A 26,363-nucleotide genomic window follows, 5' to 3' on the forward strand; every position below is an offset into this window, starting at 1 on the left:
AAGAAGAAGAAGAATTTATATAAGTAGTTACAAATTATACATCACATTTATAAACTTATATCTGGTACAATTACAATGAATTAACAAGTTCGCTTATATATATATATATATATGAAAATAAGATATCAGACTCGTAACTTTAGAATTAACAAGTTTGGGAACAAATCAAATTATTTTATTAAATATTTTGATTTGTGTTTTTTAAGTAGTCACACTCACACTACTATATATAAATTAAAAACTGTAATAGATGTCATATATTAAAGAAAAAGTGACGAAGCCCTCCAGTGGTGAAGGCCGGATTCGAACCGGCGTCTTTAGCTATCGCGGCTAACGCCATGAACCCCTAGGCCACCTCGCCACGGCGGTGCCCGTCCGAATTTCTCGACTATATGCCATCTTAGTAAGACTAGGCTAGGTGGGGCTTCGTCACTTTTTCTTTAATATATGACATCTATTACAGTTTTTAACTTTAAAATTATTTAGATGAAACGTTACAAGTACTTATATATTTGATTGACAGAGTAAGAAATAAGTATTTACTATTATTGTTTTACTAGGAAGCAAGGTCATGCGCTGTGCATTATGCATATTTTCTTTACCTATTTATTGATATACAAGATATATACAGTGGTACTACGTAAACGAAATTAATAACTAGCTTAAATCTAAAATAGGCCCTTGAGGCATTGTACCAAGGATGCTGGCGGCATTTCCCCGCTGTATCGCAATGCTGATACGTTGTGCGAGAAAGCCGCCAGCTCTTCGGTCACCAGTTACGTCAACCAGACGTAATTATTGATTATCTCAAGTTTTATAATTATTTAGATACATTAAATAATACTTCGGCATACGGACGATTTTTAGGGTTCCGTAGCCAAATGGCAAAAAACGGAACCCTTATAGATTCGTCATGTCTGTCTGTCTGTCTGTCTGTCCGTCCGTATGTCACAGCCACTTTTTTCCGAAACTATAAGAGTTATACGGTTGCAACTTGGTAAGTAGATGTATTCTGTGAACCGCATTAAGATTTTCACACAAAATTAGAAAAAAAAAACAATAAATTCTGAGGGTTCCCCATACTTAGAACTAAAACTCAAAAATTTATTTTTCATCAAACCCATGTGGGGTATCTATGGATAGGTCTTCAAAAATGATATTGAGGTTTCTAATATAATTTTTTTCTAAACTGAATAGTTTGCGCGAGAGACACTTCCAAAGTGGTAAAATGTGTGTCCCCCCTGTAACTTCTAAAATAAGAGAATGATAAAACTAATAAAAATATATGATGTACATTACCATGCAAACTTCCACCGAAAATTGGTTTGAACGAGATCTAGTAAGTAGTTTATTTTTAATACGTCATAAATCGTAAACCGCAATTTACCTTTCAATTACGTTTCACATAAAAAATACATTGTTTAAATTGTGTAATGTACGGAACCCTCGGTGCGCGAGTCCGACTCGCACTTGGCCGGTTTTTTGTCTTACCCCTCATGAAAAACCCGTTCAATCTTACGCACCAATGCGCACATAAGCCGTTTTGAGTTGTGTGTGGAGTCCATTCATCACTGACACGAACACAAAGCTCTGTGTGACCTTTTTGCTCGTGTCTGTGGAGGATTGTGATTGCTGTAGGTAAATATATTACTGAGTATTTGCGTTTTAACTCTTTCGTACCGCTAAGAGTATATAGTACGTAAATAGTATATAGAGTGGCTTGAATGGGTCTGGAAATGTATTAATTAAGAGACAAATGGAACTTATTATGAAAGATAAGGTATAATGGTACAGAGATAAAATAAAGTCATTTTGCGCACAGCGTGCAGCGAGAAAAAGTTACTATATATGTAGTTTCATTCGTGCTTAGAATAAATGTAATTGAAATATCAATCAATCAATATGTTTACTTCAGGCAAAAACCCATAGATAAGAATTACAAATTAAACTTAATATAGCTCCTTAAGAGTCCCGACTCGGGTAGTCCCGAGTCCCGAGCAAGCTTGGTTCTCCATACAAACGTAGTTCCGCTTTCATTTTAAAACGACTAGCTAGATTGCTTTGATACTTTGTACTTACAATAGGATAAGGTATATCTAGTCCTGTAATTGTAGCTTCAGATACCAATAGTTTAAAAAATACAGCGAATTTACATAAGTTTTTCATACAAAACTTGTTTTTGCTCTATTTCGTTTGTTTTATAAACTAGAGCTATACAAACTAATTAACAGGACTAGACAGAGACAAAAGGTATTGTCTCTGGTTATTGTACCTATGTACAAAAGATGTTAGTTACAGGTAGTTGGTACTGACACCCTGATAGGGCACAAAATGTTAACAGATATATAGGTACAATAGATACATACAACGCTAGAGAAAATTATTAATCCAACACGTAATTTTAAAATGAGAACGATACTCCGTTTGTATGGGAAGGTGTAGCACCTAAATGGTCGCGTGCTGTGCGGTTTTTGTGCGGAATTTCCTCCCGCGTACGCTTCGGCTGTGGAATGAGCTCCCTTCCGAGGTTTTCCCGAGGGGCTACAGTACGAGGTTCTTCAAAAAAGGAGTGTACAGGTTTTTAAAGGGTCGGCAACGCGCATGTAATATCTCTGGTGTTGCAGGCGTCTATAGGCTACGGTGAATGCTTACCATCAGGCGGGCCGTATGCTTGTTTGCCACCGACGTGGTATAAAAGGCGAAATTAGGCCAAGCTTGCCGGGGACTCTTAATGCTAATTACTTAGAACTTGAAGACGATAGTAAAGTGCCATAAAGCCATTATCTCGCAATTCCAGTTGTTGTTTGTTCGCAGAGTTACCATGAATACGAATAACCACGCTTGATAACGAGTTCAGTGTTTCGGCTTTGTTGGGACTAATATAGAAACGTTTTAGCCATTTGTCAGAACCAGAACCCCTAGTATTAATTTCATTCTAGCGTGACGAGCGTTCGTTTGCGTTGTCTATTTTTGTATGAGATTTTGAACAGCGCGCCAAGCGGGACGTTTTGGAAACTCTACGTCACATCACGCTTTCGAATAAAATTTACGCCAGGGGTACAGTTCTTGCGATTACAATACAAAAACTTCGTAAATCTTGATTCAGCGATTAAGTTCAAAAAGTCAGAAAAATTCAATATGCAAATGTAAGTGGTTTAGTTTAAAAAATGTGTACTCGTGAATGTAAAACCTTTATATAATAATATATCGTGGAACAAGTTTTATGACTTAAAAATATCGTTAAATAGTAATATTTATGAGTTTTTAAGAGTCCGCCGAATTCCACCTTACCATACAAACGGAGTTTCGTTCTCATTTTAAAACTACGTGTTGGATTGTAATGAAACTTTGCACATACAATGACATGAGGTATATCTATGCCTGGTCTGTAATTAATTTATATAGCGCCATCTTATAAAAAACCGCAATAGAGCAATAACATGTTTTGTATAAAGAACTTAAATTCGCTGTATTATTTTAACGATGGTATCTGAAGCTACATAAACATATTACAGGCATAGATATACCTTATTGTAATTACAAAGTTTCAGAACAATCTAGCTAGTCGTTTTAAAATGAGAGTGTAACTACGTTTGTATGGAGAACCGAGCTTGCTGTGGACTCTTAAGAAAATCCTTTACATTTAATATCTAGTTCGCTATATGTAGGTAATTGATTTTTTCTGTTTATTCTTTTTTGTACTTGTTTTTAATTGATTTTTGTCATCGGAAGATCAGAGCTGGATGTCGCCAGCATCTGTCTAAGCTTTTTTTCTTAAGCTCACTTTCTCCTTAAGGCGGTTCCCTGAGCCAGAAGGCGAAAAATCTCCTTATATGATCATGTTTTTCTAAGAGGCGTTGATATTCGTAGACGTGGAAAAAATATATGTAGTTCTTGACTATATTATCTTTAATATCATAGCTTCCGATACACGAATTATGACACTTCGCTCGATACAATTAATTCCCAAAGTAACCTCTAACTGGGACTTTTAATCCAACTTTACTCGGTTATTTGTTATGTGATACTATAAACAAAAAAAGAAGAAAAAACAATTTTAACATAAATAGTAATTTCATAGCTTTCGAATTTCGATATTGTAGGGTAACGTTATTAAAATAAATAAAAACGACAAAATTCGATCAAAATGGACACTTGGCGCGCATGCTCTTTCCCGTTTTTTCTTGCAAAATGTGACAGAGACAGCGGCAAACCGATGGAACGGCCTTAAGCCTTCCTATGTTTTTCTGTTTTGTATAATTCCCTCTTCTGTTTGTACGAATAAATTATTGCTACATATATTTCTTACCGTACCAACACAAAGAAATTAAATGGCCCATTCAATCCATTCACTACATAAGTGTACCGAATGGATACCTATACCTATAGGTACATAAATTCACTGCATAACAATTCCCTGTTATATGGCAACCTCTATCGCGAGTCGATCGCTCGTTAATGGGGCTCCAGTAATGCTACAGAAATGCTCGCGACGCTTAAACGGGAATTTACGGGGTGAAAAATAATTATGGGCCATTCATTCATTTTATTTTTAAACATTCTTTTATTTTTAACAAGAAACAATACTTTTGTTAACAAAACTTCCGTGAGACACAGACATATTAAACATATTAGTAACGGGTCACTCACGTATTTTAAGGCGGTTCCCTGAGCCAGAAGGCGAAAAATCTCCTTATATGATCATGTTTTTCTAAGCGGCTTTGATAATTGTAGACGTGGAAAAAATATATGTAGTTCTTGACTATATTATCTTTAACAACATAGTTTCCGATACACGAATTATGACACTTCGCTCGATACAATTAATATCCAAAGTAACCTCTAACTCGGAGTTTTAATCCTACTTTACTCGGTTATTTATTATGTGATACTATAAACAAAAAAGAAGAAAAAACAATCTTAACATAAATAGTAATTTCATAGCTTTAGAATTTCGATATTGTAAGGTAACGTTTTTAAAATAAATAAAAACCGACAAAATTCGATCAAAATTGACACTTGGCGCGTATGTTCTTTCCCGTTCTTTCTTGCGAAATGTGACAAAGACAGCGGCAAACCGATGGAACAGCCTTAAGTCGAAAACGCTCGACATATTTCACTCCGTACCGAGAGCGTCATCAGGAGCCCGCAGTCTGCGCCGGTCCGTCACCGTCGACGCAAGCTCCTAATGACGCTCCTCGGTAGAGTGAAACATGTCGAGCGTTTTCGACTTAAAATACGTGAGTGACCCGTTACTAATATGTTTAATATAATACTTTTGTTCGCGGATAACTGATGTCCCACCAAAATGTTAAAACAGAGATTTATGTAATTATATAATGAGGCTACCCTGAACCCTCTAAAGTCTAACTGACATCACGAACAGATTGTAATCAATTCAACTTGACTTTGAATAAATCGCCCTCCACCTTCAGCTAACCCTTGGTTCTATCGCTCCGCAACGATCTCGCCTACGTGACGTCTGACTGAAGGCTTATTAGAACTTTGGAAATCTTTTCTTACTGTTATTGACCAATAACAGATTAAGTGCGGGTGACCGCACTAAAGGGGTCCACTGACTATCAGTCCGCCGGACGATATCGGCCTGTCAGTTAGAACAAAAATTTGACAGTTCCGAACTACTAACAGGGCGATATCGTCCGGCGGACTGATAGTCAGTGGGCCCCTTTATACATACATACATTGTTAAGAATAGTGTAATTTTGAATTGTTTAATAAAAGAAAAATATTTATTAGTGATATATATAAATCAAAAATAAGTAATGTGTAGAAATAAGTAAAAAAATTGTGACCTGTAATATCTTATTACCAATAAATTATGTCTATGTCTAAGTTTTAGGGTTCGTTAGTTTAGGGTAAAAACGGGACCCTATTACTAAGACTCCGCTGTCTGTCTGTCCTTCTGTCACAGATGTATTTCTGTTGCCGCTATAACAACAAATACTAAAAACGGCCAAGTGCGAGTCGGACTCGTGCACCGAGGGTTCCGTACTTTTTAGTATTTGTTGTTATAGCGGCAACAGAAATACATCATCTGTCAAAATTTCAACTGTCTAGCTATCACGGTTCATGAGATACAGCCTGGTGACAGACGGACAGACGGACAGCGGAGTCTTAGTAATAGGGTACGCAACCCTAAAAACAGAATAAAATAAATATTTAAGTGGGGCTCCCATACAACAAACGTGATTTTTTTGCCGTTTTTGAGCGTAATGGTACGGAACCCTTCGTGCGCGAGTCCGACTCGCACTTGGCCGGTTTTTTTTTTAATAAAGGAAAAATGGAAAAATTCACCGATTCGAACAAGATTTGAACTTGTGGCCTTTTGGAACACCGGTCCAATCGCTCTTAACCAACTGAGCTACCGAAGCTTACCTGAAGCGTGCGAATTTTTCCATTTCTTCCTTTTTTACGCGTCTTAGGGTGTCGCGTAGTGAAATTTTAAGAGTGTTACTTGCTAAAAGTATATTCTTAAGATTTGAGGAGTTCCCTCAATTCCATATGGAATCTATATATCATCAGAACTCGACGTTGACAAAAAGGACTACGTGTGGTTGAGATATCCCGCTGGTCTTCATCAGCAGTTCCACTTATTTAAATGTAATGTAAATATGAAAATCACTAACGTATATACATTCAATCAAAGTTATAATTTTTCACATAGGAATTTCTGAGGTAACAAAAAAAAACAAAAAAAACTTACAACCTTTTTGCCTCCTCCTTTTTGGTACGGACGGCTAAGGAATGGAATACGCTCCCGCCATCTGTATTCCCTGATCAATATGATCTCGGTCTCTTTAAAACAAGAGTGAATAGGCTGTTACTGAACCGGTGAGCTCCATCTTAGGCCCTGTCTTCACTTTCCATCAGGTGTGACTAGGGTCAATCGCCGATCAGTTTATAAAAAAAAAAAGATTTGAAAACCTCCGCCTTTAAGAATTTTGAAGTCGGATAAAAAAGATACTTTGTGTGTCGCGCAAAACATAGATAATATTATATCAATAACAGTTTCAAATGTTCGAATCACCCTCCTCGCCTACGCGACCAACGACTGCAGAAAGTCTCGCCTACGCGCTCGTAGCAGTCGTAGCGTGGGCGCTACGCCGTAGCTACAATCTGCTACGTAGAACTAAATCCGGTGCTCAACTCAAATGGTAAGGCTAGGTTCACACGGTGTTAATTTCTCCCGCACGGAATTTTATCGAATACCGTAGTGACAGCAAAATTTGTATGGCACTTTCAAAATCGGTTACACGGCGTCTACGAGTATGCGGGAAAGCCGTCTAGCCATGTGAATTTTGAAAGTTGCCATACAAATTTTGCTTTCACTACAGTTTTCGATAAAATCTCGTATTACGTTATACGGGAAAAATGTACGCCGTGATAGCCTAAAGGTTATCGCAGATGTGTGAGATACTTAATTCATTGTGCATTTTATATTTCATTATTGTTTTTATTTTTCTCTTTTGTTGTTTAGTATGTATAGATTTTTTGTGGTAGTTACTTACTTTTTTGTCTGTGTTTTTTGTTTGTGTCGTTGGCGTATGTGTCGCCACCAAGTCATAGTTTTAAGTCAGGTCCCCACTGAAAACCAGCGCCGCGGATTACCGCGGCATTATGCTGAGTGGGGTCCTATTTTAGCGTCCAATGTTTTTTGTCTGTATGTTTCCTTTTTTTCATATATGTAATCTGTTGTGGCGTTAAATAAATGTATTTTCTTTCTTCTTTCTTCTATATGGGCAAACGAGTGGATAAAGCGCGCGGTTGTTTTATGCGATAAACGCAATGCGTTTTGGTTTGGTTTGCCGCACACCCATTGTATGTACATCAGATAATCTACATGACACTACATTGTTTTACGCGGTAAACTCAGCGCATTGTCATTTTTCCCACATTCCATTGACGCTGCGTTTATCGCATAAAATAACCGCGCGCTTAAGAGACCGTTATCGACTTTAGTCACAAAAATGTAAAATTGATACATTTAGTCGGTAAAATTGTGCACCTTTAGTTACGTAATAGAAATAACAAGTACTGTTTTCTATAAGCACTTACAATACGTAGCCTTGAATTCCATTTTCTGATATAGTCCGAAAATACAGAAATATTGCAAGACAATCTCATTACAACAACCATGGCCGGCAGGAGCTTAGCTCAGAGGATGCATTAACACCAGTTAATCACACTTACATCACAAAGGCTGTGACTTCAGGCAAACTATGCGTTCCTAGAATTAATAACTCATTTACTCATTTACTCTAAGGTTAGCTGGAAGAAATCCCTTATAGGGATAAGCTCGCCTTTGTACCTAAATTTATATGAATTTCATGTTATCAATTTTTGTTTTGTACAATAAAGTGATTTACTACTACTACTACTATAACTATTACGGGGATAGAACCCTTAGGAAAAGAATACCATATTTCATTTCATTTCATTTATTTCATTCACAAGCAATAAAACATCGCATTGGAAATTATACATTAAAATACTTAGGCTAACACAAAAAAAATACACAATAACATACAAGGAATAAACGTTAATTTGCTCAAATATAACAAAAATGATTTACTAATGAAAAAAAAAACAATTACAATTATAAAATGTCAGTCTTAACTTGTACACAACTAAAAAAAATTAAAAAAATCAAAATATGTCAATTACACAATAATTCTATTATTTATATTGTATATCCCAGGTAGCAAAATGACGTAAAATTAAACATATTTGCTTAATAGTTTGCCCGAAGCCATAAGATGTGAAAATAAGAAGTCTAAATTTAAATCTATGTTAAAAATACACTACCTCAATATTTTGTAGTAATTGCACTACTATATAATTAAGTTAAGTACAAATGTAACTAGAGACTGATGACCCCACAGTCAAACTCATTATTGAGTTTTGCGGGGCTATGATTATTGTATGAATACTCTGTATTTTATTAAATAAATAAATAATAATAATAATAAAACAAAAAAAACAATAACAGTTTTATTATAATCAAAATATAATAAAATCGAGCACAGATTCGGCTATAAAAACGTTTTAAAGTACTAATACGAAACAAATACGATGATAACAAATACGAAACAGCCTATAAAATTCACATTTATACAAAAACAATCAAAATGGCCAAGTACTTCTGAGACTACAGAGTACAGTCGAGTTCACAAACATCTACCATTTCTATTGAACTCCACTTTAGGTACTACATTATTCTAGTTTTAGGCTTTGGTTCTACATCATCATCATCATAATTTAAGAGCATGGCTCTTGTCGGTGGAGTATGCGCCAGTTTTCTCGGTCCTCGGCCAGGTTCTTTAGGTCCCTGTAAGACACGACATTTGCTTTCGCTTTCAGTTGCTGTGTGTAGCTTGTTCGTGGTTTTCCGCGGCCTCTTCTCGCTTCTACCTTGCCTTCTAATATAGTGTTAAAGAAAGTGTCGTGTCTTATCAAGTGACCTATCATTCTGCCTCGTCTATTTTCTATGGTTCTCAGCAGGTTTCTCTTTTCTCCCACAATTCGCAGCACTTCCTCGTTCGTTTTTTTCTCCGTCCAACTTATTCTCTCCATTCTTCTCCACAACCACATCTCAAAAGCCTCTAATCGCTTCCTATCTTTCTATAATTTGGTTCTACAGTACACACAAACTTATCGACGTGAGTATTACCGTTTTAATTTAACTTGTTTGTTTCACGAAGCCTATGATGACATAAAAAACCGGACAAGAGCTAGTCGGACTCGCCCACCGAGGGTTCCGTACTTTTTAGTATTTGTTGTTATAGCGGCGACAGAAATACATCATCTGTGAAAATTTCAACTGTCTAGCTATCACGGTTGATACAGCCTGGTGACAGACAGACGGACAGAGGAGTCTTAGTAATAGCGTCCCGTTTTTACCCTTTGGGTACGGAGGTACGGAACCCTAAAAAAACAACAGAAAGGTTCCTTTAAAATACACAACCTCTTTGCGCGGTTATTTTCTTTGTGGATCGCAATGACGAGGATGCTGGGGCTAGACCGTCGCTTTCATTTCACTGGGTTTTAAAATAGAACTGTTTCTTTTGTTTTTAGCTTACAAATATCAGGATTGGAATAGCGGCATCAGTGGCCCGTTTCATGAAACAAGGGCAAAAGACAACATTGGTTAAAATTTTGGCATTTTTGAGCGTTTCAAAGTGGGGTTGGCCGGTCGAAATAATTAGCAGATGGCGCCAGCATAGCTTGCCATGTCAGTCCCTAGAATTGTGTAAATTTTTTGTTTTTTTCATGCTCTGGATTCCAGCCTTTTAAGCCAAATCTCATAGAAAAAGGGGCAAGCTATGATGGCGCCATCTCTGCAAACCTTTGACAGTTGCCAACCCCATTGCTACGTTATTATAAATACATAAGCGAATAGATAATTATACAAAACATAACTTTTTTTTATTAGAAATCGTCCGCTTTGTTTTGAGGAGATTATTGCTAACGTGAAAAATTTAGTTTTAGTACACAAAAGTTCATACTTACTAAAAACGGGATGATCCTCAAGTGTCAATCTAGGTAAATACCTTCTTGATCGAATGTGTAAACAATTTTGTGTAATAAAACCATAAAAACCCAAAAAAGTAATATATTTTTTTATTCAGTACAACTAATGATTCATGTGGAATTTATATGTATAGAAACTCCCGCTTGTATTACAGATTCATCATCATCATCATCATATCAGCCCTTTATCGCCCACTGCTGAGCATAGGCCTCTCTTCCAGTACGCCACTTATCCCAGTTCTGAGCTAATCTCATCCAGAAGTGACCCGCAATCTTCCGGATGTCGTCCACCCAACGAGCCAAACAGCCAGGGGCTTTTTTCATTCGAAAGCGGCCACCATTCCGTTAACATTTTAGTCCACCTGCCATCACTCTGCCTAGCAACATGTCCCGCCCAACTCCATTTTAGTGTGGTAATGGCGAAACCAACGTCTTGCACCTTGGTGCGTCGACGGATCTCGACATTCCTTACTCGATCTTGAAGCTTGATACCGACAGATTACAGACGAATAAAACGCCTCAATAAACGCGCTCACAAATGCTTCTCAGTCGTAATCAGAACGGAATAAAACAGATTGTATAATTCCAAGTCGAAACAACTTTATAATTGCTTTTCTTTGCAATCCGCCGCGCGGGCTCGCTAAAAATGGATTTAATGTCGTTTTTGCGAACCGTTGACGCTGTTTTTACGTCTGGAAATGTAACTGAGCCTTTAAAAATAGCCTTTTATAAATAATAAGCTTCTTTCCGCGACTTTGTTTGCCATTACGAGTTGGTGTGGTGAAATTTTTTGGACCAAAGTTTGTTTAACCTTCATTCCTCGAAACCCTCGCAATACTCAAAATTCCACTGTTCGAACCACTGGCTACGCTCGTAGTTAAATTTTGAAATTTTTCGCTGGCTTGGGAGTCAATAAAACTTTAACAAATACATAAAGCCCTCCAAGTTTAAGTTTAATACTTACTGTCCGCGCGCCAATTCCATGCATTCGGAAGTCGAGGAAGTGGCCCCCCCTCGCGCCGCGCCCGTACGTACAAAATGACACCACTCTGTCATAACGCCCAACATTCCTAACATTTCTGCGCGCTGCGCTGAATTCGCGCGCGGACAGTAGGTGTCGAGCCCTCAGAAAGTTAAAGATCGTTAAAGTCGTGAAACGAGAGCTAATTTAAATTATTGAGAATTGTGCGAAGGTGCCATCCGGAGGGGAAAAGTGTGAAATATCGCTTTATTTGAAATGCCGCGACCGCGAGGCTATTGCGTTTGTAGGGTTCCGTACCCAAAGGGTAAAAACGGGATATCCGGTTCGAAGGACCATTTTCATGTTTTGATTGAAACTATGGGTTCAATAACATGAATATACTTTATTTCTATGCACTTTCAGATACAATGTACGTATAGGTTACATGTTAAACGAGAAAGAGGTTCGAGCCGGGAGAGCAGCTGCGGGGTTACCATATACAACCAAAACGTTTCGTTTCTACGTATTGTTATGTGCCTTGTATGGTACAACTATTAAGACTCCTCTGTCCGTCTGTCTGTCTGTCACCAAGCTGTATCTCATGAACCGTAATAGCTAGACAATTGAAATTTTCACAGATGATGTATTTCTGTTTTCGCTATAACAAACAAAAGTACGCAACACTCGTGGGAGAGTCCGAGTCGCACTTGTCCGGTTTTTTAAGTAAACCTAAACGAGGCCTTTTGACTTCTTTTTTAGGGTTTCGTAAAAAGGATGAGTTTCATGTTTTCATTTCAAGATTGATACGAAAATGACTAAATGGTCGTGCTATAATAGCCTGATATTTGGACTATCACGTTGTAACAAGATTCTAAGTGCGTATATATGAGACGCGTATGACATCGACAGACGATAAAAACTCCCAACTGAGAAAACAATAGTAGATTGTTAACCAAGGGATGAAAGGCACTTATTTCTGCCGAGGTATTTTGGCGCTTGGCGCTTTGGCGCTAATTTGGCGAACGCAGTGAGAGCGCCAATAGTCCGAGGCTGAAATGATGCCTTTCACGCGAGTTAAACACTACTTTTCATTTCGAATACGAGGAAAGTAAAATGCATGTGTTATTTTAAAAACATGACTAAGTATACATTTTTATAGTATTTTTAAGGGTACTTTTAATTGCTTTAGGCAAAAGTGTCGTTATTTATGGAATGGAGAGTCAAATATCAGAATGGAAATTGTATAACAAATCCATTTTCATTTCTCATGCTCTGAAAGAGGGTCATTGTTGTTCTAAAAGGTGCGCAGAAAATGATACGTGTCTGCACTAGAGCATTTTACGTTCGAAGTACGACTTTTTTAATTTTTTTACGATACGCAATTGAAATTTGAGTTTAAATGGATTTGTAATAAATTTTTCATTTTGATATTTGACTCTCCATTCCATAAATAACGATACTTTTGTCTGAATTGTTAATTGAAAGTACCCTCAAGAAATACTATAAAAATGTATACTTAGTCATGTTTTAAAAAAAATACATGCATTTTACTTTCCTCGTATTCGAAATGAAAAGTAGAGTGTTTAACTCGGGTGAAAGGCATCATTTCTGCCTCGGACTATTGGCGCTCTCACTGCATTCGAGCGCCAAAATACCTCGGCAGAAATGAGTGCCTTTCATCCCTTGGTTAACAATCTACTATTAAACGCACATTTCAATTGCTTATCGTAAAAAAATTAAAAAAATCGTACTTCGAACGTAAAATGCTCTAGTGCAGACACGTATCCTGCACACCTTTTAGAACAACAACGACCCACTTTCAGAGCATGAGAAATGAAACCGCTTTTTAACATCTTGTTTTATCTAGTAGGTAACGGCAATACTCCATATACGATGGAAATAACAAGTCGGCTTTTTGGATATAAAGATCATCATCATCATCATCATGTCAGCCGATAGACGTCCACTGCTGGACATAGGCCTCCCCCAAGACTCGCCACTCCGACCGATCCCGTGCCGCTCGCATCCACCGAATTCCCGCGACCTTCACCAGGTCGTCGCTCCAACCAAATAACCTGCTTTTGATTGTGCTTTTTAGATATGAAGATAAGTAAGTATTAAATATGGCTGTATTTACATAGGACCGGATAGTTTCCGGTCGAAGCGTATTCATATTCGTATATTCAATATGGTTAGCGCAAAGCAAATAAGGGAACCGATCGCCGGTCAACAATGTGTAATGAAAAGGAAATAAGCTTAGCGGGATTCATCTAAAGCTCCCTCCACACTCGTGCGCAAATCGCGGCGCGAAGCCGGGAACTTGCGGTGAACGCGAGTGTGGAGTCTAGTTCGCTAATCAGCGAAATCGACGCCACACTCGCTTTCACGGCTTCGCGCCGTGTAGTCTGGAGCGGGCTTAATATCCAATCAAAGTCGTAGGTAGAAAGTAATATTTTATGATTTTGACCATTTAAAGTTCTTTCATGTCGTTGAAAACAATGTAAACTTTCGTAAAAACCACTTGTTACTAGAATATGTTCATTTTAAGGTACCGACACCATTCGTTAGAGCTACTCTCAGACCTCGCATTTCACCCATGTTCGTAATTCCCAAGACCAGCACAATGACACTAGTCACTAGTCCTCTATTTATCGCACTTAACTATATTAATAACATAATTTTACATAATCCCACCCTTGACATATTCTCGCAATCAGAACCGAAATTCCTAGCCACAGCAGCCCGCTACCTAGAATCAATATCCACGCCCACAACTATTAATATTAATTAATTTAGTGATAAGCATATTATTTTAGTTTTAAGTACATATATGTTTATAACCCATAACTTGCATGTTTGGTTTAACTGTAAATGTAAAGTTGGTTAATAAATAAAAGAAAATAAAACTTGTTTCAAAGTAGAGTCCATGTTATCGGAGTCCGAATCGGTTGATATCTAATCTACCAAAATTGGCTGTTTTAAAGCTACTGCAACTGCACAACACAAACATATTCACTATAATTACAGCGATTTTGAGAAATTCATCCTCTCAGGGGGCTAAAAAGGGGATGAAAGTTTATATGGGGAACAAGTTTTGTTTTAAGCTAGGAACTTGAAACTTCGTAGAAAGGAACATTAAATAAATAAAATAGAAGAAAAGTAATATCAACTTTTTGGACATTCCCTAATAGGGTTAAAAGGGGGTTGAAAGTTTGTAACGGGAACGATTTGAGTATGGGACTTGAAATTACATAGTAGGAAGAGAAAAGATTAGAAAGTACCTAAGAAAAATACGTAATTTTAGTGATTTTGAAAATTCAGCCCCTAATAGGGTTAAAAAGGGGTTGAAAGTATGTTTCGGGAAATAAATCCACGCGGACACAAACTAAATTTTTCACCACACCAACGCAAGGAAAATAGTAGATGTAAAATATCAAACAAAATCAAACCAAATCAAATCCAAAAACAAAATCATTTAAAAGTCAATACCACCAGCCAGCGAAAGGAAAAAACTCAAAATTTGCATTACATTACTTTGCCACACATGTGGATAAAATGCAACTTTCTCATCAGTTCTTGAACAATCCAGAGAGCCTTTACCAGCTGGTGTGATGAAAAATACAAATTTAAACTGCTAAAATCGCCCTTCCCGTGCTCGTTTAAAAATATCCCAGAAAGGTAAAAATAAGGGTAAAATAGAAAGCTATTGCTCCGGAAAATAGTTTTAAGATGCTTATCCAGATAATCCCGCGGTACATTTTAAGGATGGTTGATATAGATCCGCTTGATTTTATTATGTCAGATCAAAATATTAGGTTCGTACCAACGACGCAGAACAATATTTTATCAGTTAATATTATCCATCCATACTAATATTATAAATGCGAAAGTCTGTCTGCCTGTCTGTCTGTCTGTCTGTCTGTGTGTTCCCTCTTCACGCTTAAACCGCTGAATCGATTTAGATGAAATTTGGCATAGAGATAGGTTGAGTCCCTGAGGAGGACATAGGATAGTTTTTATCCCGAAAATCATCCCTTAAGAAAGTAAAAAGCGGGGTGGAATTGAGATAATTAATGAAGTGTCTGCTAATTTGTGTGCAAAATATGCTCAAACTGAATAATTGCTATGAAATTTTTTCCAGGCGCTATACTTGCTTTAGCTGCTGTTAGTAAGTCCGCGCAGACGAAGTCGCGGGCAAAAGCTAGTGATTCTATAACAGCTACGTGCGTAGCCAGTGATACATTTAGAATCCAGTAGTTCTAAGATGGTCGGCTCATTATCACCATGCCTGTCACGTTCTAACAAATATGTAAGTGCGAAACGCGTGGCATGACATGTGATAAAAAATAAAAATGCGACCATGATATCGCTGCAGAGCTTATAATTAGTTCCTGTATAGTTATTGAACTCTGCCAAAGGAGGATAGATATATAATTAATTGTCCTTGGCCCTTTATTCGCTTAACTCTGGACTCATTCATTATTTCGAGACAGTTCGCTCCCACTCGAGCCCGCTTTAATTCCTTCCTCCTTATTACAGTTTCTTGCTAAGCTCTGGCACAGAATAAGTAATAGTATTATCATACAGAACGGCCACGCACCGCCCCGCCCCGACTCGAATTACCTCGCCCCGCGACACCAGATTGACGGCCGTTTGCCGGCCGCTCAGTACTGTTTTTAAGCAACTTACTCACACTATGACGCATGACGCGCGTACAGACGTGCCGTTCACACATAGAAACGCAAGTGATTTTTGATGTATAGCGTGTATAGCTGCCCGCGCAGCATGGTTCCCCTATCACTAAGTCCGTCACTTTCGCACTCACATACTTGTTAGAACGTGACAGGCGTACCTAATAAGGTGATAAGCATACAGTTGGACCAAGCTGACAACAAAGTAAAGTGTCACCATATATTTAAACGTCCAATTTCTAGACTCTGACCATGCTAACTTTGCACAAACTTGGCAATAAGAATGCATACACTATAACATACTGGACGTAGCACTTGGCATGAAAACTTAGCGTGGTTCGACACACATTTATCACATCACACATGTGTCATATTTCACATTTTTCATTAATCACGCTGTAATAAGTAGTATATAGTACCGTATAATGGTCCTAGATTAGATTAAATTAGATTGATTTATTTCTTATTGGGAATTACATGGTATTTAACAATGTCACAATGTATCTAAATAACATGAACTCACAAAAAGATCGTCAAATTGTAAAAAATAATAATTCAGTAAAATGATTTAAAAAATAAATAAAAACAAACAAATCATAACAAAATAAAAAAATTAAAAGTCAAATACAGTGAGATAAATGTCAGAAAGTAATGATAGTTATACTAAACACAATATCAAAAATTATCTCTTCAGAGTATACATAAGCGGTCAAAATATATATATTGCTAGGGCACCCTAGTTAATATAATGTCAGAATTAATAATAGTATTGCAGATCCTATTTTGCTCCTTGATGGGTAACTATGCTCCAATTAAAAAAAAAGACAACGTATGTTATAATCAAACAAAATATTTTTATATTATTATTCATATACTCAGATATAAACGAAATTGTGTGTGTATATTTTGAATAGCTACGTTAGTCATAAAATTAATCTCTCTTTTTTGGGCTTATTAATTTGGCGCACAATGGGGTAACTTTGCATCCCTAAGTAAACTATAGGTGGGAGCAAAAATACCCAAAATAATAGCTATCTTGTGCTCCTTATTTTAGCTTCGTTTTATATAAAACAACATTTCATAAAGTTGATTTACCGATAAAATATGTTACATAAGATGTTCTTCTTAATATTCAATTCGTTCGAATATTTTTTTTATGATATAGAAGCAAACGAGCAGACGGAATGGATTTAATAATGAACAGTTTCAAAAAAATATTCCAATTTTTTTTAAAGTGGAGCAAATATTGGAGCAAAGTAGGTCCATTTTACCGTAGTCTAATAGTAGCAGGTAGTACCTAGTAGGAAACTAGCAAGATCACAATTGGTCGCAGTTTTGCAACCATGTGAGAGCGTTTTAGGAGGTAGGTGCACATGTTTTGAACTGTACATATCTTATCATTTACTATTATTGTAAGTACTTACTTCGAATAAAGAAAAATAAAATGTATTAGATGCCTGCCTTATTCTGTGCCCATGTTTGTCGTCAAATGAAAGGAAACACGATAAAACGGCGACATAATTACCGTCATCAATTAACTCGACGCCGATATCGGCGCTGATCAATCATTATTGTGTCGCCAGGCTTTGTTCTAAAGTAAATAACTTCAAGGATAGTGAATTCTTGTAACAAAATGAATTAGTGTTTCACGTTAAAGTGTTAATTGTGATTTATTTCACAAGAGATTTGTATCTTTTAAATTAATGTTAGAAATGAGGTAAGAATTTTTTAACTTACCTAATGGTATGAATTTTTCGTCTCTAACATACGATTATCGTATCATAGGTGAAATAAAATACATAAAATGAAATGAGATTACTTTAAATTAAATTATTTATTGTCATGCGATTAATTTGAATTTACGACTTGTCGCCTAAAATCTCATATCATGCACATTATGTGGGCCTTAACCGCTTTCTAAATATGACTAAATTATTCCAAAATAGCACATTTGCTCCAAGTAAATTTGCACTATCGCTATGATTTATTTACACTAACCGCCTAGTTAAATATGCACATACGATCTCTATGTAAAACATTAGATTTGTCTACACCCCCACAAATTGCTTCTTTGATGTCCTGAATACGTTTTCGTCAGGGCGGTTTATGGAAATAAATCTTAAACGAATATGTTAGGGAGGAACGTTCTGTGAAAAGTATAGGTACTGCTGGTAAGAGGGTTGAAATATAATTTGCATCGAATCGCCATGCGATAGGTTTACCGTTTATAGGTAACTAGCTTTTGCCCGCGACTACGTCTGCGTGGACTTGTAACAGCAGCTAACGTAAGTATAGCGCCTGGAAAAATTCTCATAGAAATCATTCAATTTGAGCATATTATGCACACAAATTAACAGGCACTTCATTAATTATCTGAATTCCACCCCGCTTTTTACTTTCTTAAGGGATGATTTTCGGGATAAAAACTATCCTATGTCCTTCTCAGGGACTCAACCTATCTCTATGCCAAATTTCATCTAAATCGATACAACGGTTTAAGCGTGAAGAGGGAACACACAGACAGAAAGACAGACAGACTTTCGCATTTATAATATTAGTATGGATATGGATATCTCGGATCTCGGGCTTTAGAAATTTCACGGTGAATTTCTAGTTGAAGGTAGCTGAATTGCCATAACACACACACTCCATGCTCTCTTGCTGCTGACTTAACATAATCAGCAGCAAGATCTTAAGCCAACCCAAAACGATGGGCACTGGAGAGTACCATGTAAAACACTGATTTAAACTTTCACGATTTTCACTCATTATTATTCACAACGACGGGACTTAAGGCGGTTCCCTGAGCCAGAAGGCGAAAAATCTCCTTATATGGTCATGTTTTTCTAAGAGGCGTTGATATTCGTAGACGTGGAAAAAATATATGTAGTTCTTGACTATATTATCTTTAATAACATAGCTTCCGATACACGAATTATGACACTTCGCTCGATACAATTAATTCCCAAAGTAACCTCTAACTCGGACTTTTAATCCTACTTTACTCGGTTATTTGTTATGTTGTTAAAACAATCTTAACATAAATAGAAATTTCATAGCTTTAGAATTTCGATATTGTAAGGTAACGTTTTTAAAATAAATAAAAACCGACAAAATTCGATCAAAATTGACACTTGGCGCGTATGTTCTTTCCCGTTCTTTCTTGCGAAATGTGACAAAGACAGTGGCAAACCGATGGAACGGCCTTAATCGCGTAAAATAAGTTTTAAATTTACCTTCGACGTTTCGAGGACGGCGTTGTCGCCGTGGTCTCGGAGAAGACGGAGAAGAACGCCGTCTGAGGTAAATATAAAACGCTTTTGTTTAGCGTTTTCTATCAATGATATACATCTTGGCTAGGGCCTGGCGTGCTGTCGATAGGGTAGTTTGCCAAAATTGGTATCCTGAGCTGAGCGTACTACTGATTACGATTCCCGAGCAAGCCACAGATATCATAACTACGAGCGTAGCTAGCGATTTTAATTTAGAATCTTAAGCGTACCTACTTTAACAAATTCATACAACATTATCCGCAATTTTTTTTAAAGACAACTGATTTATACATTAGGTGGAAAGGCAAATCATGGTAACAATATTTATTGAGTTAGGGCGGGCCGTCCAAGCGATGGGGCGGTCGTTGCTAAATGTCTCTGCTATTTAAATACGTATACTTAACTTACGTATTTCTTAGGAATGTGAGATCGAAATCATTCAAAGCAGGGTGATTTCCTTACTTTTAAAAACATATTTAAACTAATCTATAACTTCAATTTCTGGGGCCCATTTCTCGAAAGGTATACCTTTCTAATTTCTAATATATTAGACTAATAATTTTAGTCCACGCAGTTCGTGGACTAAAATTATTAGTTAATTATTTGACAGTTCAAATCGTATGAATTTCCATAGCAACACACTAATAATATTAGTCTTATACCGTTCGAGAAATGGGCCCCTGTTGTAAAAAATATGTATGGAGACCAAATTTCAACCTCTTTTTCACAAAAACGAAGCCAAACGCCATTAACGCTATTTTTATTTTGTATACTATATAGCAGTGATTTTTAAATAGAAAAAACCGGCCAAGTGCGAGTCGTACTTGCGCACGAAGGGTTCCGTATCATTACGGAAAAAAACAGCAAAAAAATCACGTTTGTTGTATGGGAGCCCCATTTAAATATTTATATTATTCTGTTTTTAATATTTGTTGTTATAGCGGCAACAGAAATACATCATCTGTGAAAATTTCAACTGTCTAGCTATCACGGTTCATGAGATACAGCCTGGTGACAGACAGACAGACAGACGGACAGACGGACGGACGGACAGACGGACAGCGGAGTCTTGGTAATAGGGTCCTGTTTTTACCCTTTGGGTACGGAACCCTAAAAAGTGATATGTCGGTCATTTCATTAGAAAATATTTTTTTATACTAATGTCCCCTATTTCGAATAAAAGATGTACCTTTAAAAGGCATTACAATTTCGTTAGGTTGTAAACAGTAAATAAATAGCGAGAAAAAATTAAGTTTATTTCCCACTTTTTTAAAAGGAAATCTGCTAGAAAATGTAACAAACACTTATCTTGTGCCCTAAGAACCGTTTCATCGGCGATCTCGAGTCGACGATTACCTAATGCTTTTTAGGGTTCCGTACCCAAAGGGTAAAAACGGGACCCTATTACTAAGACTCCGCTGTCCGTCTGTCCGTCGGTCACCAGGCTGTATCTCATGAACCGTGATAGCTAGACAGTTGAAATTTGATGGTGGTGTATTTCTGTTGCCGCTATAACAACAAATACTAAAAACAGAATAAAATTAATATTTAAGGGGGGCTCCCATACAACAAACGTGATTTTTTTTTGCCGTTTTTTGCGTAATGGTACGGAACCCTTCGTGCGCGAGTCCGACTCGCACTTGGCCGGTTTTTTGCTGACCTGTGCTAACAATCTAGCTATTTAGTATAGGCAACAAGTTATAGAAGAGGTGAACTGTAAGGTAATTTGTGCCTCGAATAGGGTTGGTAAATGTCAGAAGTTTTTTATAGATGGCGCCAGCTTTGGTTTCCCCCGTTTCTAGTTTTGTTCTATAGGATTTGCCTTAAAGGGCTACTGCCATCCCGCTATACCGGCATCCGTGTCATAAAAATCCAAAAAAAAACAAGAATTGGACATTATTCGTAAGATTGAACAGGTAAAATGTATAATTATTCTTTTTCTGGTGCCATCTGTAAAATACTGGTAGGTACCAGCCAAACCCATGCCTAAGTGGAATGGCAATCAAATACTATACTGTATAGAGTGTATAGTATTTGATTACCATTAGTCTATACATATATAAGTATACCTATATAAAGCGGTACTCACAGCACACTCCGGCTCCGTGATATAAGACCCGTTCGGAAGAAACCTCTTCGGGCACTCCGACCACGGCAGCTCCGCCTGGAAGCTCTGCGCGAAGTAGAACAGGCACCACGCGATTATAGAGTTATAGTACAGCGCCACGTTGAATGACACCACTGCCGAGCTTATCCCGATCCCACCCAGGTACGGAGACACCTGATGCCACACACCGATAGCACCTTTCCTAAGCCTCTGTCCAATGGCGAGCTCTAAGTAGAAGATAGGTATGCCTTCAATCGCAAGCATCACGAAGTAAGGGATCAGGAACGCTCCTCCTCCGTTCTTCTGAGCTAGATAAGGAAAGCGCCACACATTCCCTAAACCAACAGCGTACCCGACAGTAGCGAGTAAGAAGGTGAGCTTGCTGTCCCAGGATTCCCTCTCACCCTCGCCTCCTTCAGGCTTCACGCCTCGCTCTACAGAGCTGGCTTTACTTGTAGGAGTCTCTGAGGATCGTCTGTTAGGACTCGTATCTTCAAACGCCTCATTCGTCGCCCCATACATTATAGGCCTGTTATTAGTAGTCAGTCCATTCTCCATGGTCACCAACCGACCCCTAAGCTCCTTCATTTCCATGCGATCTATAGACCTCTGGGCGTAGAGGTCCCTCGAGCTCTGCCGTCTCATCAGATGAGCCGGATTCGCCATGTTTAACACTAACACTTATTATTCTAGAATTATTGTCGATTATTTTATTGTCATCGTTTTAAGTCTAAGCTAAGCTAATTATACGGACTCATTTTCGCCGTCATGGCACATAATGATAACCAGTAAATAACACGTAATAGTCATCGTCGTTTTTATTAGGCGTTTCGACATCCCTATAGATTTATGGTACATTTTTATAGTTTTTATTTGAGTACCGTCGTTTGATCGATGCTTAATCACTTTTTTTATTTTTTTTTCAATAAGGTTGGGGACGAATCACGCCCGCCGTATCACGGACGGCACTGGCGGGAAAGCCGCGGGGCGAGGGCGCCATTTTGATTGAGCATGCGCAGAAAGCCTCTACATCTACACAAAAGGCAGAGAATGAAAGAGATTTTTGTTCTGAAAATCATTAGGTAACCTAAACCTTGCTTTATATGAAAATTGTGTATTTTTTTGTAAAATACACTTGTCTAAATATGTCATCAATCTAAATCTTAACTAATTTCAATGCTTAATAAAAGAAAAAAATTGACGTCTATTACACTATAAATCAGAAAGACATTAAATCAACTTACTAGGCAAAACTTTGCAATAAAGCCTCTATCCCAGTTAAAATAAAAGCTATAAGTAATTCCATACGAGGGGGGTTTGAGAAGTAACTTGTTTCGCCTACGTATAGATGGCGTTGGCGTCAACTCTGTATGTATTGATTTAGTTTAGTGACAAAATATTTAATCTGTGGCGTCATGTCATTTTTGGCGGGAATTTGACATTTGTCAGTAGTTGAAACAAAAGTGGTTTGAGTTCAGCGGCGAAATGGAGGAAATTGGAATTCGTGGAGTTATTCAGTTCTTTTTTAGGGTTCGGTACCCAAAGGGTAAAAACGGGACCCTAAGACTCCGCTGTAATAATATAATAAATAATGTACCCGATGAACTCTAAGATTTTGTTTATTATTGTGTTATTAAATTATTTGTAAAAAAAAAATATAATATAGTTTATTTGTTGTTTAGTATATAGTTTAGTTGTGTTTATAATATAGTTTTTTTACTTTATTTCTTGGTACCTAATTTAAAAATTTTGAATTAATTACCTATAGTTAATTGAACATTATTAACCCCAAAAACACAAAAAAAAAATTGTCCACCTAGCTTGTTCTAGACAAAACACAGTGGCGCTTTAGATTTTTTTTAATGAGGGCTAACGCGTATGAATTCGCCGCTAGGGGCGCTAGTGTATCAATCAATTTTTCAGGTAGTATAGCTCCATCGATACTGTCGATGATTTCGCCAACGTCAAAGTGGGATCCACGTGGGATCGAATTAATATTTCTTGATTAAAACATATAGGCCATCGGCCATAGCCAGTGTACGGCAAACAATAAAATTATGGGCCTCTAGGGCTCTAGCCAGACACGGTTAGAGGTATAAATACCAAATGCTCTTAGAGCACGACGTTGTTCGGTGGTTGTTGTAGTTGTCTCGTAAAACCGATAGCTGGATTTTACGAGAAGCACGTGGACTACCAGCCGTTGACTCCAAAATGGTGGTTAAACACGCTTTGAGATTAATTCTCCATTCACTGCACACTACCACATTAGATTACTGTATAATAAAGCTATCGATATTACACATTAAACAATATTTATGAGCAAAAAACAAAGGAATTAATCACGAGGCTACTATCAAGATGGCGATCGAACCGGAAGTCGGCGCTAGTGTAGATGGTGGTCTTTGCAAAGTTCGAAATGTCACTTGTCACTTCAATGACTGACAGCTGTTCTTTAGTCTTTTGGACCACCATCAACAGAGGCGCCAACTGGTGAGCAAAAAAACGATAGCCCTCATTAAAAGACATGTCATGACCCTGAAAAATGTTTCAAACGATTAGGCCAAGCTGCAGGGTGCCCCTGTGACCCACAGAGGCTTCCTGGCTCGCTGCCAAATCAGTAACAAAGGCATAAATCCTTAATTGGTACGTATGGTCGCAGCAAATCTATATACATCAATAACTTTAATAGCAGTAACCTTGACTATTTCGCTTAACCGAAAATTTAATACGATAAAAAGATAATGCGAAAACCTTCATTTCAAATAGACCGCTTATCTCAATGTTGCCAGAACAGAAATAACTAAAAACTAAAACAAACTTTACACATATAGCAACACTGGCGGTCAAACGTCAAAACCTAATTCGCAATTTTCATCGAGGTTCGTGTTCCTTCCTTGCTATCAAATCAAATAAAAAATATCCAGCAAGATAATGAAGATAAACAAGTTTTCAACATGTCGATTGCAACATTGTCAGTGACCAAAGTCGTTTTCACACGTTAGTCGCGCGTGCCGACGAAATGTACTGTTTGCAATGGCTGATTCCCGTGCTGCTGATTCCGAAACCCGTGAACCCGGCGCTCGTGAACACCCACGTAATGTTCATGGTGCTGTACCTCATAGGGTTCTTCCTGGAACGGAAGCCCTGCACCGTGTGCAGCGTCGTATTCCTCGCTGCAGTCATACTCATCTGTTATAGCGGCATCGGTAACTGCGTGTTTTGGGCGACACAGTGCGAAGCGGAGAAATACGACACCTAACGCGCTTCCAAAGCCACCAGTGTTAAATAAAAAATAAACAAGTGTTCCTCTCGCGAAATGGCGGGAAAATCGCGACGCTCCAAAGGCCTCGATTATGCCTTCAAAATGTGAATGTCTCTATTTGTACATTTTTTGTATATAAAATGTATTTTTATTATTTGATGTTTTCGTGAGTTATTATGGCTACACCAGCGTCCAGCTGTATGAGACATGCAGATCTGTACTTATGTATCTCAACTGTTAAGTTGGTTATTATTGACATGGTTATATTTAATGTACAGTTATTGTTAGTTACATATTGATTAATTCGAAATATAACTTGGGACTAAATTAATTTTTTAATCATCCCAGTACATCCTAAACTTCCACTATCTGTGTAACTTGATATCGGCTAGCTTGCCAAATGTATGATAGTTCAGAATTGTTTCATCAAAAAATACTTGTAGGTTTGATACCCTGCTAATTCATCTTGTCATAGAAACTTCGCAGATTGCATACTAAAAGAGCCTACAAATGCTACTTATCCATCCATAATTTTGATTAATAGTCTCTCTTTGACGACTGTTTTCAATGACCTCACAGTCTTACACTTTTACTGCCCCTCGCTTTCACTACTGCATGGATGGATACATCCGAGCCATCTAATTCTGACGTCACATAGACATGACAGAGTAGTTTGATGGTGCATGTCATATAATGCATGGACATGGAAAGTGTTAAAATGGACACTGTAAATATACATTCATGGACAAATTTAGAACGCAAAGTTGCATTACAAAGTTTGAAATTACTTTAGGTCCTGTAATCCAGTAAATCCAGGAAAAGACTGGCTCCATAAAGCCCAAGACGGATGAGTGGAGGAAAAGTGAGGAGGCTTTCACCCAGCAGATTGGATCTGCAGTCAGCCCCAAAACATAGTTAAAGAAAAAAAAAGAAAAACAAGAAAAACCTGACTGTAGAACAAACAAAGCTTTAATAACAATAATAATCCAGTAAATCCAGAGGCCTATTGCTCTTAGCATGGTTCTGGAGTAATTTTTCAATATAGACAAATGAGGTTTAAATTTTAGATTAAGTTTTATTATCCAGAAATAAAAGGCTTATTTTATAATCCAGTAAATCTTTTTTTGTGTTCCTTTTTGCAGTTAGCAGTGGCGTAACTAGGGGGGGGGGTGCCCCGGTCGCCATCCAAGGGGGGGCGCAAAATTTGGCAAAAGGCAGCAGTAGAGAACCTTTTGTCAGTCGTCAGGGGGCGCAAATTTGGTGACTGCCCCGGGCGCCATATCCTCTAGCTACGCCCCTGGCAGTTAGACTATACAACATTGTGATACTGCTGCAACCTTGGGTGCTTAAAAGTGAAAGTATTGTTCAGATGTGACTAGTTGGCAATAAATTTGCCACTTAAACAAGGCTTTAAAACAATAATTCAATGCTACTATAAAACTTGCAAAACAACAGGTAATCAATATAATTAACTTGATAATCTTGATAAGTCTCATTATCAAGAAACATTAAAACTGCA

General features: G+C 37.6%; 2 protein-coding genes across 2 annotated transcripts in view; one reads left to right on the plus strand and one right to left on the minus strand.

Annotated features, from left to right (window-relative positions):
- Window positions 1-22,590, minus strand: part of LOC134745606 (sodium-dependent neutral amino acid transporter B(0)AT3) — a 47,384-nt gene extending 24,794 nt beyond the window's left edge. The window contains exon 1 of the mRNA XM_063679694.1: window positions 21,565-22,590. Within this exon, the coding sequence (XP_063535764.1) occupies window positions 21,565-22,248 (684 nt within the window). The 5' untranslated portion in view covers window positions 22,249-22,590. The remainder of the gene's footprint in view (window positions 1-21,564) is intronic.
- Window positions 22,591-24,413: 1,823 nt separating this feature from the next.
- On the plus strand, window positions 24,414-25,171 carry LOC134745593 (bladder cancer-associated protein). The gene has a single exon (XM_063679665.1). It carries the CDS (start codon window positions 24,602-24,604, stop codon window positions 24,839-24,841), a length of 240 nt encoding a protein of 79 aa, XP_063535735.1. The 5' UTR covers window positions 24,414-24,601; the 3' UTR covers window positions 24,842-25,171.
- The last annotated feature ends 1,192 nt before the right edge of the window (window positions 25,172-26,363 follow it).

This window comes from Cydia strobilella, chromosome 11, assembly GCF_947568885.1.
Source record: "Cydia strobilella chromosome 11, ilCydStro3.1, whole genome shotgun sequence".
NCBI lineage: Eukaryota > Metazoa > Arthropoda > Insecta > Lepidoptera > Tortricidae > Cydia > Cydia strobilella.